The 20,389-nt window shown below is 37.4% G+C and overlaps 1 protein-coding gene across 1 annotated transcript in view; it reads left to right on the top strand.

Annotated features, from left to right (window-relative positions):
* Positions 1–20,389, top strand: part of PRKCE (protein kinase C epsilon) — a 194,732-nt gene that overhangs the window by 146,106 nt on the left and 28,237 nt on the right. Inside the window, exon 11 of the mRNA XM_026059495.1 lies at positions 17,832–17,970. Coding sequence (XP_025915280.1) covers positions 17,832–17,970 — 139 coding nt within the window. The remainder of the gene's footprint in view (positions 1–17,831; positions 17,971–20,389) is intronic.

Below are 20,389 nucleotides of genomic sequence, written 5' to 3'. Positions count from 1 at the left end.
AAAATCCACTAGAATTACAGCATATTTAATACTGAAATTTATTGAAATAAGACAATCCCTGTAGTTTTTCCTAAAATGCTGAGATGTAGCTTTGTTTCTACAGAAACATGCCCGCCAGTTCCAAACAAAGTCATGTTCTTCAAACAATTTTCTAAAAGAGGAAAAAGAATGCATTTTGTTTTGCATTGGTATGAAACTCTGGAAGTGCTTCCTAAGTGTAATTCTGCTGTGAACTGACAAAAGTTAGGACTGAATTTTGCTGTGCCCTTCTGTCATGTTTGTCTTCAAACAACAGAAAATATTTCTATAACCCAGTTGCAGTGGTGTTGACACTGTGTCGTGTTAAGGGTGAGGCTTTGCCCCTTCACTTGCTATTGAATGCATCTGCCAAAGTTTCACAGTAATACAGGAAAAGGCACAGTAGATGCAGTTCTACGGTGACAGGCGTTTCGCAAAGTTTTTGCCATGCTCTTGAGATGCAGCAGAGAAGCTGGAGAGTAGTGCAAAATGTTAGATCAAAACATGTCAGCAACTCTGTRTTTAGTGTTTTTAAAATAGTGAGATTAAAAATACTAAGCAAACTTGTAAACAAAATTTGGATGCTATGCTGCTGAAGACATTTGGATACCACCTCTCCCATCTTTTGGTCAGAACCTGGCTACTTTTGGCTCCGRGTTTGCATTTATTTTCTTTTCTCCCCCTTTCCCCTCCCCTTTCTTCTTCCTTGTTATAAAAGACCTATCACTTAGTGCTCCAGCAAACATTTCTGCATGCAGATCCCTCCTGTGCTCATAGGCTGAGTTTGATTGCATGAGACTATTCATACGTGTTAAGTGTGCAGCATCCTACATGATGTGGTGCCCATGGCATGACTTTTCAAATCAAAAATCTGTTTATTTWGAAATAGAAAAGTATTATGTTTGAGAAAGAACAGTTATTAAAAACTGTAACAACTTTTTTTTTTTTACCATTGCAAAAGACTATGGAAAATGAGAATCTAAGCAATCTGAAAGCTAACATAACAGAGTTATCATTTAAACGTTTTAAAACTTTAAAAATGGAGCTGACAACTTTTACTCAAGTATAAGAAAAAAGATATAATATTGCTCAGGAGGAGAGGTTATCTAAAATGGCCTAATGAACTAAAACAGAGAAAGTAAGAAACCCAACATTTTGAGAGTGCCTCAAGATCTTTACTACTACCGGAATAAACAGTACAAGGATTACGTCAGAAAAACCTCAGGTAGACTAGATGCCGTCTAACCAGGGGAATCGAAAGTGGAACAAATTGGAGCAGGTGGCCATGACTATGCTGAAAACGAACTGAAAGGTGAGAGGTAACAAGGCCAGAACACTAAAGAATTAGTTGCCCTCTTGTATTCAGGATTAATGCTCACCCTGTCCACCACTGCCAGCATTTCACAGAGCCCAAACAAGCAGCTGCCAAGAGCAGCAGGATTTGACAGAAATATTTTGTCTTTAGTGATAGAGAGAGACTCACCTGATGTCACAGTTTTATTTAAGACTTCGTACCCAACGCGCACTGGCTCGGTAGGGATTTTAGATTGCTCCCGCCAGGCAGTGTCTGAGAGCAGGAGCTTCCTGGCTGCGAGAAGAAGTGCTCATGGCCTGGATGGACCTGGTGCGCCCAGCCCCTGAACTGCAGGGCAGATTGTCCAGCTTAGGTGTCGCTCCCGCAGAAGAGGTGGGGACAAGTAGTGAAGGGTACTGAAAGCTGGGCACGCTCCTGCCGTGCACCCAGCCCCTTTGCCTTGTGAACGTACCTTGTCTCAGCGGCACTGAGCACCTTCTCAGCGCTGGCAAAATGTGCAGAGGAGGCAGAGAGGGAGCCGAGCTAAGCGTGAATGGCAGTGAGGCCAAGGCTAGCTTTTACCGAGATTCCCCAACCACTTGTGTCGTTTCTGCACTGCGATACACTCAGGGAAGGATTGCACTGGGGGAGCCACTCTGCCTCCCTCCCCTTTTTTTAGAAGCTTTGAGCTCATCCTTGTCATACTAAGTATAATGGTTAATGATGTATTTGAATGAAAGTATAATACAGTTAAATTTTCATGTGGATTTTACATTAAATTACTGAGGAGGTCTTTAAATGAGGGGGAAGATAAAGCAAAACTTAGCTAAACAAATGTAAAAATTAACAGTAGAGCTTGAAACCCCAGTAACTGAAAAATAAGTTGACTGCTTATGTTGGCGGTATGATGTTCTGGTTTCAAAGGAAATCACACAGTAATATTCAGCATATGAGGGGAGGCCTGAGCAGCACTTGATGCCACAGGGTACAGGTCAGACTCATGTTCACTCCTTGCCTACTGCTACGAGAATTTATTTCCAGTCTTGCGATAACAGCAGAGAGAAAAAAAAAGTGTTTGGAGGGAATGATACCAATATGTACATAGGTATACTTTTTCCTCCAGAATTTGATAGACACCTGCTAATATATGGAACTCTCAGAAAATACAGTTCTTGAAAGTATGTCAAATACAGTTAGTACTTATGTACATATACATAAATAAAGATTGTGTTAATTTATTTTGACAGTGGCAGCTCTAAAAATTTTGCTGGCCAAGTATTTCAATATTAGCACAGGACTGCGGTCCCCTCAGAGGGGAGGGAAAAGATGGAGTAGCTTTGACAGATAGATAGCTTATATAGTGGCTGGTACAGATGCACTGTGTGAAACTGAGTATGAGTATGAAACTGAAAGAGCAATTCTGGAACATATCTAGAGCCTATGTAATACAGAAGTAATGTCCTAATAAAAACAAAGAAAACTAGGCCACTAATAACCTAAATTGAGAAACTTCACGTGTCCAAAGTGTGCAATATGAAGGATAAAATTAAGTAGAAACAAATAAACATTATAGCACTCAGCAGGTATTTACTTGATTTATTATACGGTTTCCAAGGGAGATCCTATGTCTATTAACACCCATTAAAAAAAAATGCCTAAATATATTCTAACAAACATAAATAATGAGTCAGATGGAATTGCTATGGTCAATTAAGTGGGTAATGGATATTTAAAAGGTTCCAAACATCAATAAATCTGAAACAGCTCTGAAGGAGTACTTGTAGAACAAAAATAATATGCACTTAAGAAACTGCCTGAGTACATATTTACCTAAGCTTAACCACCAGGAGGGTGACAGCAAGCATTTATGGTACTGTATGCTGAGGACATAAAAAGGTGTACCAAATGTGTGGAAGTTCATTAGCTGAAAATTTGTAATAACTCCAAAGGGGCCAATGCAGTTTATTATGCTACATAAATATTTTAAAGAGGCCCTGATTCTCATTTATACAAGTACCTTTAAGTACCTGATAGAATAAAAGGATCCTTAGACAGTAAACTGGGGAAGCAGACATTCGCTGTGCAATATACCCCTTGGTACAAGGGTGAAGACAGTCCTTTGCAGCATGATGGAAGGTGCCTCTGTGAGCTGGTTTCCACAGATGACGAGGGAGAAATGCTGAGAGTCAAGATGAGAGAATCCCTTTCAGCAATGCTATTCTTTAGGCTGGTTCTACTTTCAACCTTTGAAACTTCACTAAGGAAAAATGAGGGGATCTTTCATCAGCCTCTACAAGATCATAGTGGTACACTTGCACACACAGCGGGAGAAACATTCTGGTTTTCTGTCGATGACCTGAGCGGAAGAAGATTTAGCTAAGAGGTCTGAAACATCTGCAGATTGGGTTGAAATTGTTCCATCCATGAGCAGAAGAGTCTGAAGAAGTTTGAAGTGGTGTCCTGGAAACTACATACAATTCTCTATGTAGTGATGATAATTACAACTAATTAACTGATATTAGTGAGGTAGATCTTAAAAAGGCACAGACATATCAGTGACAATTGTGGTACAAATCTTTGCCACTACAGCTTGCTTCCCTCTGGCTCAGCCACAGATCCTCACAGTTAGGCCAAGGTAATTGTCTAGATAAGCCCAATCTGAGAGAGATTTGGTCTAAAAAACCAAAATCCTGCCATGGAAAATGTGTTTTACTTTTTAAGACATCTTATTTCATAGAATCAGTTTAAAAAGCAGTCAAACACAGTTATGTTAGCCTAATTGCAGGGATGGTAGCATTGGGGTATGAAAAAAAGTGGAAGGAACGGTACCTGGGGCAAAGTGGGCAGGCTGAACTGGATCATCGCTAGTGGAGTACTTCAGGTAACCACACTCAAAGTCTCTGAATACGGGGCTGAGAATCATACTGTAGTCCGCCTTAATATTTCATTTATTATAGAGTCAGCTTTTAACAGAGTACTACAAATTCGCTTCAAAGACTGTAAACTAATATCTACATTTGTTTCAGGGCTGGGCAACACTGAGTTTAATGTATCATATATGTGTCTTTGGGATATAGCGCAACTTCTGCAACTTCTCTCCCATTTTGTTTTTAATGTGTTTTAATTATTTTTCTCAGAGATTCATTTGTTTATGCATTTATATTTGAAGTGCAGGATGTGATAATACATAATAAAATTATATGATAAATGTGATTACAGATTAACATGGAGGTATAGAGGCTGCTGTCTGGGGTATAAGAGACTGTTTCTTTAAAAAACATGATTCTTATTTACAGTACAAACTTTCTGACATGAGCTGAGCAAAGCAGTTTTACGGTGGGATTAAATTGTACTCAGTGTACTCAGTTTAAGGCTGTCAGAAGAATGCAAAGAGACCTTATTGAACATTATAATTTAATGAAATTTTATGTAAAATAGTTCTTCTGTAAACTGTATAATTATGTTTCTTGCTAGTGTTGCCCACGTAACTATCTGGGAGTTTTATAGGATAATTTCTGATCTTGAGAGTGTAGAGTCTGGTTAGCAGGTCCCTGAAGTATTGTGCTACATGCTAGGCACAGAAGTATTGAAAATAATTCTTCAGGCTCAAATTCATTTTTTTTTAATGTTGAGGAAATTGTTCAGGAACAGCTCATTTTGTTTACACTGTGATCTTGCTGAGGTCAGCATTTACAACCAATGGCTACCCAGTAAGTAGCAAATGTTACAAGTTAAGATCGTCCTTTAGCCTCCCAAGATTTATACTCAGAATTACCGCTCTTTTTTCATTTGGTCTGGGTTATTAGACTCTTTGTAGCCTCTCTGTCTTTCCAAGGGAAGGTAAATTGGTATAGCGCTCTTGCTAACCTTGATGTTGGTGAAAGTGAATGACCTGTAAATCTCCTAAGTCTTGACATGTTATTTTTCATGTGAGTAACACACATGAGCCATCTTTCCATTTCATTCATATTAATTAAAAATAGTGGGGCATTTGTATGAGTATATTTGAAATGATGGTATTATACTGTTGGTACTACAGCCAAGGCAGGGTCCCATAATGCTTGTTATCTGGAGGAGCTGGGGGGGCTGCAGGGGCTACATCCAAAACAACACTGGAACTGAAGCTTGCTGCACAATAAGATAATGTTTAAAATGTTTCTAAAACAGTCTTTCAGAGGCTGGGGGAAAACGTAATTTGATTTCTCTACACAACTGTAGTTTTAGAAGTCTATCTGGTAAATTATAGCTGTTTCGTAGTAACGTATGTAACCCTTTTTAATTACAGATGGAAGCGGGGTTGGAGTTGGAACTGTCAGTGCTAAGCACAGGCTCTGTGATCTCTGTCTGGAAGCAGCATTAGAGTTTTATTTTCTATATAGTTCAACGTGAAAGGGAGAGGCAACTCATATTCTTTCAGGCATCTTCTTCTTACATTACAGATAGATAATAAAGATTCTTCTTAATTTTGCCAGAAGCCCTCCACTGTAGTAATCTTCTGTCAAACAGAAAATTGTTAACTATACAGAAGTTTGAAACAGATATATATATCTGTGTAACAGAATTCCTTTAGAGATTAAAAAACAGAAAGGATTTAACTCACTGTTTTTACAAGAATTTCTGCAGAAAACCGTTAAACTTCTGTTGAATGCTGATGTTTTGATTCTTCTTAAATTCAGCAGGGTTAGAAAAGTTTTTAAATTAAGAGCCTTGAATACCCTTCCCAAGTTCAGATCACATGATTGTGTAAAAAAACATTAGGCATGTGAATTATGCTACTGAAATCAGAATAGAAGCAGAAATTGTTAAAATCTTTCCTCTAGTGATTCCATAAAAGTAAACATTTTGTTGGGAGCAGCATTGTTGCTGAGTTACATCATTTTATTTGTGCTACATAAATTATTTAATCCATTCTGCATAATATTACATGCACTGTTCTGTGGAAAGGCTCTCCATAAAAATACCCAAGAGGTTGAACTGAGACCAAAGTGAGGTTGGAAAAATCAGTATCTGTACAAAAGTTCACTGCAGTCTTTTTTTTTTTTTTTTTTTTTTTGACTTAGAAAGCATTCTTCTCCATGGAAACATGATATGGAACTTTAACAGGAGTTTGCTTACTGCTAGGAGCTGTATTTGTTCCTTGCTAAGGACACCCTTGGGAGCACAGGGAAGAGAATTCTGATAGACTTGTTTCTTTTTATAAAAGGAAACATTGTATGCAAAAACCTTCAGCAACCCTTTTCCTTTACACTGTCTGTGCATTATGAAGTTGCGAAGGGCCTTGGCTATTATAAAAAAGGCACTGAATGCCAATTCGTGCTGGCATATTAATGGCTTGCTCAGGACATGCTTCTGATTACCTGTGTTTGGCCATTTTATTCTATGCTGTGTGTTGTGGTTGCCAAACTAGGATCATTTTCTTGGAAACATCTTCTTTAAACGTCTATAGAGAGTTTTGAAATTACTCAAAAATTTTGAAAGAAAATGAAGATCAATTCAAGTTATAACTCAGCTCCCAGCATCGCTGGATTTTCACTTTTTCTCTGAATCTGATGGTAGTTCTGTCTGTTCTTGGTGGAAACACAAAATAAGCATTATTAAGGAAGCAAAAGATTTGTGTTACCATTTATGAGCAGAGTATAATATTCTAGGAGTTCTTTGTCTTCACTGTGTGTTCTCTTCTTTGAGTATATTGAAGGTCTGGTCCTGTGAGCTGCACAAAAGGTTTTTTAATTGGAAAATGAGGATTTATGTAAGTCTCATTAGGATTTTTTTGATAGACAACCTCATCTGAATTAAAAAAAGAAACATTTCTAAATTTTTGAAGCTTTTAAAAAAAGAGGGGGGCAGGACAGGGCTTAAGGCAAGCTTTGGATATCAGCTGCTAGCACTGAGTAGCCTCTGCCATGTGCATCTATATTCAGTAGGTAGATAATGCGATGGTTGCATGATGAGTTGGCTTTCAGTCTTATCACTACAGTGAGGCAGGCTGACATTCTCTAGTCCGTAGCAGAATTTGACCAAAGCACAGGGGTTTCCAAGTACCTGCTGGGAAAACCAAGTGGCATGTTTTTCCCTTCTTTACTGAGTCAGCAATATGTTTGGAACTGGTCACTGGCTAGGAAGGAGTCAAAATTTGTGTTACATTAGCAAGAAAAAGAATGTCCATTGGAACTTGTGGAAGAAAGGTGGGGGTTTACTCTAGAATAAAATACTGTTGGAGCATAGCACAGGGATGCTATATAGCTGCTGTATACTATGTGTCTGTACTTAGGGTGACAGCAGGAGGACATTTGGATTAAATCAACTTACGATGTTGCAGCTTTGACTTTTTTTTAACAGTCATTTCAAAACTTTCAGTCTTAATAGGCAGCATTATGGAAGCAATAGGCTTGCAATTGAGGGAAGTCTTTGGCCCAGTATCATGACTGTGAGTAAAAACCTGTCTACACTGATGTGCTTATATCATACTAAAATAATAGTGGTATTGTTATGCAGCATGAGGTTAATTGACCTTTAGGCTAGGGTAATTTTAAGCCTAAAAAGCTAAGTGCTATTGAAGAAAACCATCTAAATCACAAATTCAGAAGGACCTATTTTATACCTCTGTGATTTAAGGAAGAAAATTGGAGATCTGGGATGAGATCCAGAACTAAACCTCTCAAAGAAAGAGACTGAAGTAGTCAACTTTAGTTGATTAAGGATATTCTGATCCTGTTTTTCTCTGGTGTCTTGACCTTACTAAAGTTCACATAGTATGTAATGGAAAAAACAACAGGTTTGATAGCAAAATGCAGGAAATGCCTTCAATCATGGCTGATTACAGTAGCAGCTTTTCTTCTGTTGTTTTCATTTTTTAGAATGCTCTTTCTATGTGCCTGAAACAATGTAGAATAATAGTGCTTTGGAGCCCTTTGTTTGGTATTTCCAAGTAGGGCAATTAAATGTCTGGCTTTTCAATGGATATGCATACTCTTCTGGATGCTGGGAGATTTTGCAGTCAGGAGAGTGCAATATGAGAAATGTGAGAAAAAATAAGAATTATTACAGGGCATAACTTTAAAACCTAGCAAATTTTGTGCATGTATGGCAATTCCATTGTATATAACATGCCAAATAAATGTAGAACCTTTTTTAAAATCTGCCTTTGTTTGGCTACATCCTACAAAAATGGAAGTTACACCACTAATCTGAATGAGAACAGCATAAATCTCTAGTAAGACACAGGAAGCAGGGAAGCAGCTATACTGAAAATATGCAACAGCTCAAATTCATCTCGCCTAAATTTAGAATGTAACTAAAGCTCCTAAGTCAGGAGCCTGCTTGTCCTAGACTGCATTTGCAATTGGTGGAGAAAGGTGGGCATCTCTAGGGAGCCATTGCAGCACACACGTTCTGTGCGTCATCCACTCGGAGATACCTGTGTCTCCTACATGGCCATGGAGGGAGCCTGGGGCAAACTGTGGTACCCCAGTCAAAAGCCTAATGCTTAGTGGGATGAATCTGGGCCAGAATCCTGAAAAATGCATAAAAGAAAATTACCATCAGAACAGAGCAAAATGTTTCAGAATTCTAGTTACTTTCATGTCAAAGGTAAATTTAAAAACAGGATGGAATCATGATTGATTACATGGCATCCTTTTATTCTGTCTTTCCTGTTATCTGTGTGGGGCTGTAATATGTACTTGTGGGTTATTATGAGTTATAAGGTTTCATTGCTGAGATACTCAAATGAGGGGAACTATTTAAGATGCCATGTGGATAGACATGCATTTCTTGGCTGTATGTTCTTCTATTATGTTTAAAAAAACTTTCCATGAAGGAAGCAGGGAATAGAAAAAGGAAAGAATGTCAGTCTTTTCAGTTATCCACAGAACCTGTATGCATGAAACCCAAGTATTGTTTTATTTTCTGCATGTTTGCATAATTTGTATTGCATTGGTGTTGAAATGATGGTGACTTTGGCATCTTACCTACTAAGAGCACCCAAAAAAAACTATTGCTCTTGTTTTCAAAAGGCAAACTTTTGAACTGATCTGAATGTAAAAAGTTCATTAGTATGCCTGTTGATAAAGTTGCTTTCTGAGGCTCTGTTAACATTTTTCAGAATTCCATTTTCTAAACTTGATCTGACAAGCTTTTCTAGCTTCACGCCATCCTTTCACTATCTTTCATCAAGTGGCTTTATCAAATAATGATTTAGAATTGTTTTGCTTAAAAGGATTATAAATGTACATAGTAGGCACTTTCAGTTTGCACTCCACCTAACCTATTGTTATAATATACAATCTTGTTCTTACGTTATTTGAGATATAAAAAAATAAGAACACAAAGCACTGAACCTCACAGAGTAAAGTACCTCAGCTTGAGCCTGTCCTTAGCTAAACCCAGGGAACTCTATTGTCTTCAGCGGGATCACTGAGGAGTCAGTGAGGACAGGTTTGACTGCATTACGTATTTAGCAATGGCTTAACACATGGGCTTTGTAGCAGAGGTTGAAACAGTAATATGGTCAGTAATGGTACAGATTTCATCCTGTCATTCACAGCCGATTATCTAGAAGCAGTTAGGAATTTTTCAACTGAAATCTTAAAAAAATTAGAAAAAGCTGAGTTTGACGAAACTGGAGATGAAGAGAAAAAAGAAAAAAGACAGAACCATTAGTAGCCTTAATATCAGGCATTCCCATGTGAGGTAGGAGACCCAAAAGACCAGGGATCTCAGCCTCAGCTAAGAGCAAGTCTCCAAGATTAGGACACTGCTCTGAGCAACAGGCTATCTGCTATTTGCATGCTACTTTTGCAAAAACCTTTGCCTTTGCTTGGCAAAGTCTTTGAAAAGTCTGGGTTTTGACCCAGCATGGAACAAATGATTTTTAAAATCTCAAGAAGCTTTACAAAATGACAAATTCATTTACTAGCTAGTTTAGCTTTAAGTTTATGAGGCAGATCGTCATATATAAAAGGCCTAATATGAAGCCAGCTCCATTTGGGATAGTTCTGTACTTGGTATAAAAATGCCAGGCTTGCAGGCCGTGTGAAGACAGAATTGCCACTAGAATTCAACACAAAACTTGTCTAAATCAGGGCTTCAGAAATAGTTTAAGAAATAGGCACTGTTGTAACTCTACATCACATTCTTGCCTTTGGCTCATTGAAAAATTACTTCTTTCCCAGGTAGGGGTCATGGAAGAACTGGGTTTAAAAAGCAGTGTGATGCGAATATAAAAGGCAACTCTCTCTTGAAAAGGAGACGGAGACCACTCCGCTGGTGCTTAGTCAGTTTTTGAGAATGTTTTATGTAATGCATATTTAAACTTCCAGAAAGTTCACTTATGTTCACAAGTAAAAATGTGGAAATAATAAGAAAGGAAAAGCAACACAAAGGAAAGCTGTTAAGTACTATATATTTATTTGTCTGCACATTATTTTAAGGAAACTCAGCATAATAAGATAAGCAAATCATGCACTTGTAATGTCCTAAGCTGCTACCGACAATTGTAATAAAGTTATGATCAAAGCCATTAAAAAGCCATATATGGAAATTGTTATATATAAAAAGGTTTTATGCTACCAGAAAAGTCACTAGTTTCCTTAAGCTACCTTGCCTCTTAATGACTAGGGTTTACAGAGCCACCGATGGCATTTATGTGTCTGTCTCCCTCTGATTTTCTTGGCAGGTAGGCAGCAAACTTCCACACGCTGCCTCCCTCCTCCTGTCTCTGCCACCCTCACAGTCCATAAAGTATTTATGCAGATGACATGGGGATGAACATTACACTAGATAGGGAAAGTAAATGCATGTGCTTTAAAAAGTAAACATGCACTGACAGAAAGTGTAACAATAATCACATTAAAAGTCAGCATTTCCTTTTAATGTTTACCCTCATATCCAAATTCACGCAGTGTTCTCCCATGAAAAAGTAGCTATGGTATCTTTGACTTTGTGGGAAACCAAGTCTATGCTCTTAATCCATCTGCCATACTGATGCATATCAAAATAAGGTAGATTCACTTTATTTTACATTTGACACTGCTGAAAAATAGCACTGTATTCAAATCTGCCCAGCAGATTTTGCTGTAGGTTGCTGGGTACAGTTCTGCTACAGCTTTTTTTGTGATAGATAATGTCCTTATTCTTTATTAAAGTCAAGTAATGTAACAGTGACAAAGAAAATGCTTATTATACATTCCTTAAAGGATCAACATAAAAGCAAAACAGAGAAATTTGAAGACGTTCAGGTCAATATAGGCAAAAATCCCTGAGATCTTTTACAGCAATAAGAGCAGCAGAACCATCTGGTTCTAAGATAAGAAAGGAACATCTTTTTCTCTCTCTTAGTCCCACCCAGGTTTCTCCTTACTGCTAACAAAAACTACCCTGCTATCTTAGATTCAGGTTCCTGGGGCTTCTTTCCTAAATAATTTCTAGGACGGAAAAAAAATTATTATTTTGTGTTTTCTTAGAAGTTACACTTTGGATTTTCTCATTTATCTCTAATCTGTACTGGGAAAAAAAGCCTTGCTGGTGTGTTTTGACTAAAATATTTAAAGCAACAAAAGAATCCACTAATGAAGAACATTCCTGATATATCTAGCCCATCATTTATGTATGGAAGTTGAGATTAAGCTGTTGAGAGTTAATCACAAAAGAAGCTAATATCAGAACATAAACATTATTTTTTTGTTTGTTTGTTTTCTGAGCAGCTTCATATATAACTCCATCTTGCTGAGATACGAACGTAGTACATGAGTTATCTGGATATTCTGGGGACACCAGTGTGTTTGAAGAATTAAGACAAACATTTTGGTGAATTCATCAGTCTTCTGGAAGATAGTGTTTCAGACAGTACAGTACAAGTGATCCAAATTCTATGATATTTACTGCTTATGATTGAGGCTTATGTTGAAAATGCAATGTTATAGCAAAGAGTAAGTTCATACTGGGCACAGGAGAGACCTGTCGGGGCATGAGGGTGTCTTTGTCCCAAAAGCAATTTGGATACCATTGAGTAAGTTAAAAAGTAATTCTAGGAATGTAGAAGTCTTACCTTAATTAAAATAGAAAAATAATTTCAGCTTACTAATTGAAATTGTTAATTGATATAATGAGGATATTGCCTTCAGTTATGAATTTCAATAACAGTAGTAACTGGAGAGTGGTTCTGTTGGGTTCTCCATGTCTTGTTATGGGGAAGTTTCCCTCTTACCTTCTGCAGTTTCTTCTGTGAAAAGCCCATTTAAGACGTGCAGAGGAGATGGGATTTTCCCATGCAGGAGAACAAAGGCAACAGCACAATGATCTCAAATGCACTATTGAAAGGATTTAATGCAGCTGAAAGTCATAAAAAAGAAGAAAAAAAATATGAAGAAACTGTTCTTTGATGGTTCTCCAGTAACTATGTACTTCTAACTTGTGTGGCTTCCAGATCTTTCCTCTTAGATGTCCTATACATGTTCAGCAAGGTACAGTCCTTTACTGAACTCTCATCCTATAAAGAAATATCCGTGCTTCCAATACAGTTGTGTGTAGACAATAATTATTATCCTTCATAGCTGACCTCCGAAATGTATATGCTTTCTAGTTTTGTTGCTCATTCAGCAATTAGAGTAGAAACAGATGCTGTGGAGATATTTCGTTGTCAAGTGATTGCTTAAACCAATGTGTGATTGTGTTTCTTAGCTACTTGATCTTGTTGTTCAAATTTGGATCTATTTAGTCACTAATATTTACCTGATTCAAAGGCTACCATTAATAATGTTTGGCAGACTTTCTGATTTTACTGGTTAAAACCCATCTTGACTATTTAATTGCCTTACTTCAACAAGAAAATTATCTGTGTTATTTAAACGACACGTGACACACATGGCCACACACACAAGGCAGTTATCTTACTGGCTACTGTTTAAAATCAGACTTTGGGAATCCGATCCTGTGCAGTCCTAAGCAATTCAGCATTTATGGGAACTGAGGGCCATCAGCATCTCATGGAGCTGGCATGTGGAGGAATGAATGAGCATTGTGGAAGTTTTCTTGCAGGTTACTTGCAGCCAGCCTGCTCTTCTGTTCTGACTTGCACCAACCTTACTATTATAATCCTGATTCTTTCTTGAGATCCTGCCAGTCATTCCAGCTTCTGAGGTGCTTGTGATGCTGGCAAGTATCCAGAAATAGATACCATGGATTAAATTTCTGTTTAACACTTTCTGAAAGAAAGAAATGTTAAAAAACATATTTTATGTAATTGACTGCTCGAGTCAACTGAACTGACTGTGCAGATTATCTTGGCAAACAAACCAAGGAGAGAAATAGCTTAATATATCATTATTGCATTCAAGCAATCTGTGCGTTTTCCTAGCTTGACTGGTTAGGCAGTTTGCAGTTGCATGTAATTACTCAGGCTGTAGGAACTCACTTTGTCAGACACAGATAACTTTTCTTAGTTCCTACAAAGAGAATGCAAAATGAGAAAAAGAAGAATTTAATAGACCTTTGTCATTGAGCTATCTGACACTGTATCATTTGGTAAGCTCTGATTTAGAGGCAGACAGCTGGCGCTAATACCAGGAACCAACTGAAAGACAGAATGAATCATTCTGTACAGACAATTAATTTACATTCCAGAGACTGATAGCTATTTACTTTACTTTCTGACACGATAGGAGAGTTGGCTGTTTCTTAGAACAGTTCTGGGGAGATATAGGTCTTAAACTAAAACTTAAAGTTTTTTCAGTAACACTGCTGCACTGGAAAGACATGATTCCTTGACAACTCTTTTCTGTTACTTTTTCATTTGTTTCCTCATCTGTATCCAAATGTTTTGTTTGGTTGGGTCTTTTTTCTATGAGAGGTTAAATGACACATGCTACCCATTTTCTCACATTTATTTAGTCACTGAACTTTCTTTTTCCAAAGTTGCATAAATACTTTTTTTTTTTAATCTGGGAACTGTAAATTAACAGAATAGTTTTTGAATTGTTTTCAGTGTGCGCAGTTTTATGGACTATGATAATCTTGTGGGCTAGCTATGAATTTGGCACTTCAGCAGACTCTCAGCTTACTTTTTCACCTCCCATCTGTTCTTCGATGGGAGTCATGCTGCTATTGCTTTAGTCTCTTCCAAATTTCTTCTGACTTCATTCAACTCTGGTGCACTTTGTATTTGTGCCAGTAAGAATCTACTGGTATTAAATTCCATTAATGCATGAGTAATTAAGATGATGTCCTCAGTGCCTGGAATAGCATTTTGAAGAGGCTTATAGACTTCACTGCTTTGTTTTGGCTTGATGACAAGGTGCCAGATGTTTTTGTTCTGTCAAATAGGCTTATAATTTGGTAAATGGTAAGAACCTTAAAATTGACTTGTCCTTTTACAGGTAGGCTTGAAATTTCCCTGTTGGTCTTTTCAGGTAGTCAGAATTTAATATTTAGAATCTTCCTGGTTTGGGTTTTTTTTTTAATTTGCTCATTTTTTAATTTGCTCTTTTCCCCTGTCAGGTTAATTTTTTATTCAGATTTTCTGTTAGTTATACAAATCTTTGAGCCAATAAAGACAATGGTGAATATTCTGTCCTTCTCCACTATGTGGTGGCTCAATGTTAGAGCTTTATTACAATCCAGATTTCCCTTAGCTTAAGAGATTCTGGGGTTACCACCTATATCTACTTTCAATTCCATGTCAAGCACGTGGTGGCATTAAACAAAACTTAAACAATTATAGGTCCTAACAGCTCCAGTGTGTCATCTGTCACTGGAAAGTCCTGCTTCCGGGATGACAGAGTTAATATGACATGAGATCAGCCTCCACATTCAAGTGGATCCAGTTTTCTGAGCAACTTTTTGAATTTCATCAGTTCCTGTCACAATTATTCACTTTATGACCTTCTTTCTAATACTCTGCAATGCTGGCTGAAAGTGGTTCCCAGATTACATCAAATGTAATTATGCTTTGATTGCTTTATCTGAACATCTTAACTTTTTGAAATTCAGCTTGTATTCTTCCGCTTAGGAACATATAATGCTGGATTTAGAAGGTTAAAAGATAAGGCTACAAATACAAATTTATTTCCTTTCCCTATCTACAAGTGCCCAATCTTCTTATTGTAAGATCTACTTGATGATGTCATAGTCTTGTCTTAAAACATGTCTTTTGATTGTAACAATTATGATTCACTGGAAGAGAAATTTGGAGAAGACACATGATTTTTGGAGCTGGGAGTTTTAATTTGTTTATTTGACTTCTTTGGGATGGACAGAGCTGTTGATATCTGTCTGTCCAGATAATTCCTGCAAATGCGTTTCCTGACATATGCAGAAGTGATTCTTTGACTGGTCAAATGGTTGGATGTAGGGTGTTATGTTGTGCCCAGTCAGATACTGGGTTGTGTGTAGGAACTGGTAAAAAGGATGACTTTAAAGAATGGTAAAATATATAGTCTGCCCCAAGGGACCTTAATGTGCGTAATCAACTGAGGACCTACAAGAGCAGTGTAACTGATCTGGAGATGGGAAAGTCTGGTGTAGGGCATATTGGTTGCAAGGAACATTTCTACAGTTCATATGTATTTCAACCACATAACCCATATCTGATAAGACTAGTATATGTTGGAGACAGTAGATTTACTGTAAGTCAGGTAAATCTGACTGTGTTGGGCTATGTCAGGCTTCTTGCACATGCACAACCCCCTTTGTAACATGTACACTGCACAATTGATTTCTACATGCACAGTAAGTCATCCAGTGCTTCCCAGAAATGTCTGATTTGCTGCACAGATGTGCGGTGATTATGCAGCATTTGAGTAGTAAGTCCAGTGCATCCCAGAAATATCTGATTTTTATGCTCGAGAAATACATGTTAGATTCAGGTCAGCCAGCATGTCCAAAAGTCTTCAACATAGGTCAAAAAAAGAAAAAAAAAAAAGAAAAAAATAATGCACCTAGGTAAAATTGGGGTGATAGGAAGAAAATGAACACATCCATGGAAATCCAAACATATTGTAGCCCTGGACATGTCCAGGGAAACTCCAACATAATGCAACCTTTGAAGGGCTGTTTGATCATTTAATGTGTCTGAATGCTTCCACTGTGCTATGCTGACTTTGGTTCTAAAGACCGGGAGGCACTTCTGCAAAACAAATGCTCAGAGTAAGATGAAGTCTTCTCACTCCTCACTCAGATGGAATTTGCTGGCAGTAAGGGCTTTTGCAACAAAACCTGTATCTTTCTTTAGGCTTTTGGGGTGAGATTTGTTCACAGAGGCTGGCATGGGATTTTATTACTCAGTCTGATTGAGAACTTGCCTGCGCAGTTATTTCTGATCAATTCCATTTATGGAAACTTCTCTAATAGTGCTAGGAACAAAGTTCTGATAAGCAAGTATCCACACGTGGAGTCATCAAAGGACCTGTGTTGTGCTTTTGATTCTTACTCCCATAGGTATTCATACATATGATGTATTCATTTACACATTACTATGTATTTTTAATACACTACAGAGGCACTTAGAGCCTAGACAGAAGTATAAAAATAAAATAAGCCATGCAATATAAGTGCTGTTCATTGTCTTTGATTTTTTATTTTATTTTTTATATTTGATAAAATATTTTTACTTGTTTTTTTCATGCAACTGTGGGGTTTTTTTTATGCACTGACTTTCCAGATCCTTTCTTAGCTTAGTCTAAGGCAAGTGGCAGGTAAATTAAATGGTACCTAGCATCCATTGTTTTGGGTCATGAGATAACCATCAATGGTATATTTAGAAAATGTGCAGAGGGCAAGACAGGATAGGTGGATATCCCTTTCTCAACCTGTTTTTGACCTCACCCAATTTAATAACTGAAGAATTGTGTATTTTTGACACAAATGCATTTGTACAGAGGGTGATCAGAGACAGCTGCTAAGATGTGTTGTTTAACAATGAATGCAAAATATTCCTGTGAGAGTATTTCTCAGCAGCTTTTAAACTGCGGAAAATAATTATACTTTGCAGAGATGGGAGTATTGTCTTTCAGCCCTCTCACTGGAATCAGAATTTTGAATTATAAGTATACTTTAAGAATCCAATCCAAAATAATCCAAGTTTAAAAGTAACTATTAATTCAAATCCTGTATTAGAATATCAATAAATTGGTGCTATGTACTGATGCAGAAATGGAGCGTGGCTTCATTACTGGACATGTTTTATACTTTACATAGAATCTGAGATATGCAGCAAGCTAAAGAGACTGAACCTTTTCCATACATTTCTGATGCTGTGTTGAATGCAACTGTGCTATCATGTCGCTAAGGAAAGGATAAAGGCCTGGTCTTGCAAAGTGCTTGTCATTATCTGCTTCCTTATTGGCTTTAACCAGGCCTGCTTAGTGAATACTACCAGCTTTTCAAGCACACGTGGAAAGGATGACTACACAAATGGTGTTTGTGAAACCACCTATTTGTCATTTTCTGTATAGTTTGTGATTACATTTAGGAGCACACATTCAAAACTTGAAAATTGATTTAATTTGGGGCCTTTTTATTACAGGGACCTGAAACTGGACAATATTCTCCTGGATGCTGAAGGCCACTGTAAGTTGGCTGACTTTGGAATGTGCAAAGAAGGGATTCTGAACGGAGTGACAACCACGACCTTTTGTGGCACACCTGACTATATAGCTCCAGAGGTATTTTTTGCGCTGCACTAAGAATACAGATAATATCGTTTGTTAGATGGACTATGTTACATGTGTTGTTTTAGACCTTTTTTACATGTAAATGAAATTAGTAGAAGATACAGACTAGTCTTCTTCCTGGGTAATCTTGCAGAAATCTGTTGCTCTGGGTGGTGCAAGCAGTGTTCTGTGTTGGTCGGAGTGGCAAAGTATGGCTTTTCAGTTATTTTGTCCCTGAGCTTAACGATATTCTTCTGCATATTCTCATTTCTGACACAGCATCACTCTGAAAGCACTTAATAGTCTTTAAGGTGCTAGATGCAACTGAGTACTACCAACACTGATCTTTAATAGATATGAAAATATTTTTAATTTTTAGTGAGACTTATAAGGTGATATTCTGATGCTAGGGAGAATAGTTTGGTATCATTTTGCATTAGATTCTTGTGGGAATATCATTGTTTCCTTTCTTTAAAGTACTTGTGAGTAAAAGATACTATATTTGTGGTATTTCCATTCATATGGATGAATAGAAAATACAGACTCTTACACAGAAAAATAGGAGCTTTTCATATGGATGTTGCATCTTGGTTGGCAACACCCAAATTCATTTGAAGGAGTTTATTGGATGGATAAAAGAAATGGCACTTATTTGTGCTGGTTTTACATATCCTAAATTTTAATATTATGCGATGCACTTTCCAAGTGCCTAAAATGAGTCAGTATCATATGGTTAGACTGTCTCCTAGACAGACTTTATCTGTTCAGTTTTTTTATTAATCATTTTGCCAAAGATTCAGTGTGCCAGTTTAGTGCAAAGTTTCGTTGGTTTGTCTTTCATCAACCATAAATTTGCAGTGGGCAAAAAATGTTAGTTTGTTATTTGCTAGAGATGGTAAGTCTGTGGCTGTCAAGCTTGGGTAGCACAAGTGGCAAGATTTGCTAGAGATTGTAAATTTGAAATTCATATTGTTAGCATTGATGGCTGTCAAGCTCGGTAGTACAAGGGCTAAGGTGTGAATCATCTTGAAACTATCATAATATCAATGAATGAATGTTTTATGGAGTTTGGGAAGTACTCTGGCAATAAAAAAAAAAAGCAAATGTGATGGTTTTGATTTTGTAGGACTTTTTTTCTGATTCTGTTTACAAGTTGAGTCCTTTGATGAATCCTTTAAAAATTATTACTAAAAATCAAGCAATAATAAGATTCCAGGAACTTTTACATGGAGTCAGTAACTTAAGCTTCCATTTTGTTATCTTATTTGCAGCAACCTTATCTCCTGCTTCTATTTGCATCATGCTGGTATCTTTCAATTTTCTTTTCTTTAGTAAAATCTGAGTTCCAAAGAGTGCCCAGAACAGTGGAAAAGTCCAGTTTTTAAGAGTATTATTTTCTGTAATTAATCTCTGTAAAGTTTAATATCCAGTCACCTAAGAATCTAGTTGGGATCCAAACATCTGGATTCAAATGTTAAACTCATTTCTGTTTTTATGTTAAGACTGTATTTGGTTTTATATATACAGTACAATCATGATTCCCCAAAATAGTACTGAAGAAATGCAGTTCACCACGAGGAGTCTGTCAGTAATACTAATATTGCGCAAGGAGTCCGTGCGGTTGTTGCCATTCCAACTCACTTTAAGCCATTCAGCTTCACCTTAAGCAGTCGCCTACTCTTCTTTCACCAGTCCCCTGTCATGCTGAAGCATTGCAGCCAAACTACAAGCTGCTTTTCAGCGGAGAGGAGCCAAGAATTAACCTTGTTCCTTGTACAGCGATAGTTGTGTAACATGAAGTAATACAATAATAATCCATCATACTAAGCTCTACTCCCCGCTAAAGGTGTTTGCTACAAGGTTGAACTCGTGCCACACAAAAAGTTGTAGCCAGTTTTTTTCTGAAAACAAAGGCAGTTAAAGCAAATTCTACAGCCATGTATTGTGCAGTGTTTTAATGCTGTAAAAGGAACTTCAGCAAAAGCGCTTTTGGCTTCCTTCAGTCCTACCTAAAGGACTAGTATAAATCTCTCAGATGATCTCTGTGCAGCAGTACAAACTGATTCGGTTTGTTTTGTTCAAGATAGAGGCAAGGAAGTATTTCACATTTTCCACCAATCTGTTTTGTATATGTGATTTTTTTTCCCCTATAGCATGGCATGTTATAAACAGTTGGGAAGGATATACAACTCTTTTGCTCATGAATATACTCTTTTACTCAAGCAGCCGATAAACTCAGTTGGTATTTCTGAGAACTACACATGGGTACTTAGCTCTGTTAGTGTAAACTGCATGGGTAAGAAACCATGCCTGCTGTTACTGAAATCAGTGTGGGACTGAGTCCTGTTTACGCATTCAGAGGAGAGGGGGTGTATTCACGTTAAAGCAGTAAATGTGCAGCTGAGAGTGTTATCTAACTTGCCTGATCTCT

Source organism: Apteryx rowi, unplaced genomic scaffold, assembly GCF_003343035.1.
Source record: "Apteryx rowi isolate R43461 unplaced genomic scaffold, aptRow1 scaffold_158, whole genome shotgun sequence".
Taxonomy (NCBI): domain Eukaryota; kingdom Metazoa; phylum Chordata; class Aves; order Apterygiformes; family Apterygidae; genus Apteryx; species Apteryx rowi.
The sequence above is the reverse complement of the archived record's forward strand: the minus strand, read 5'-3'. Positions and strand labels throughout refer to the sequence as shown.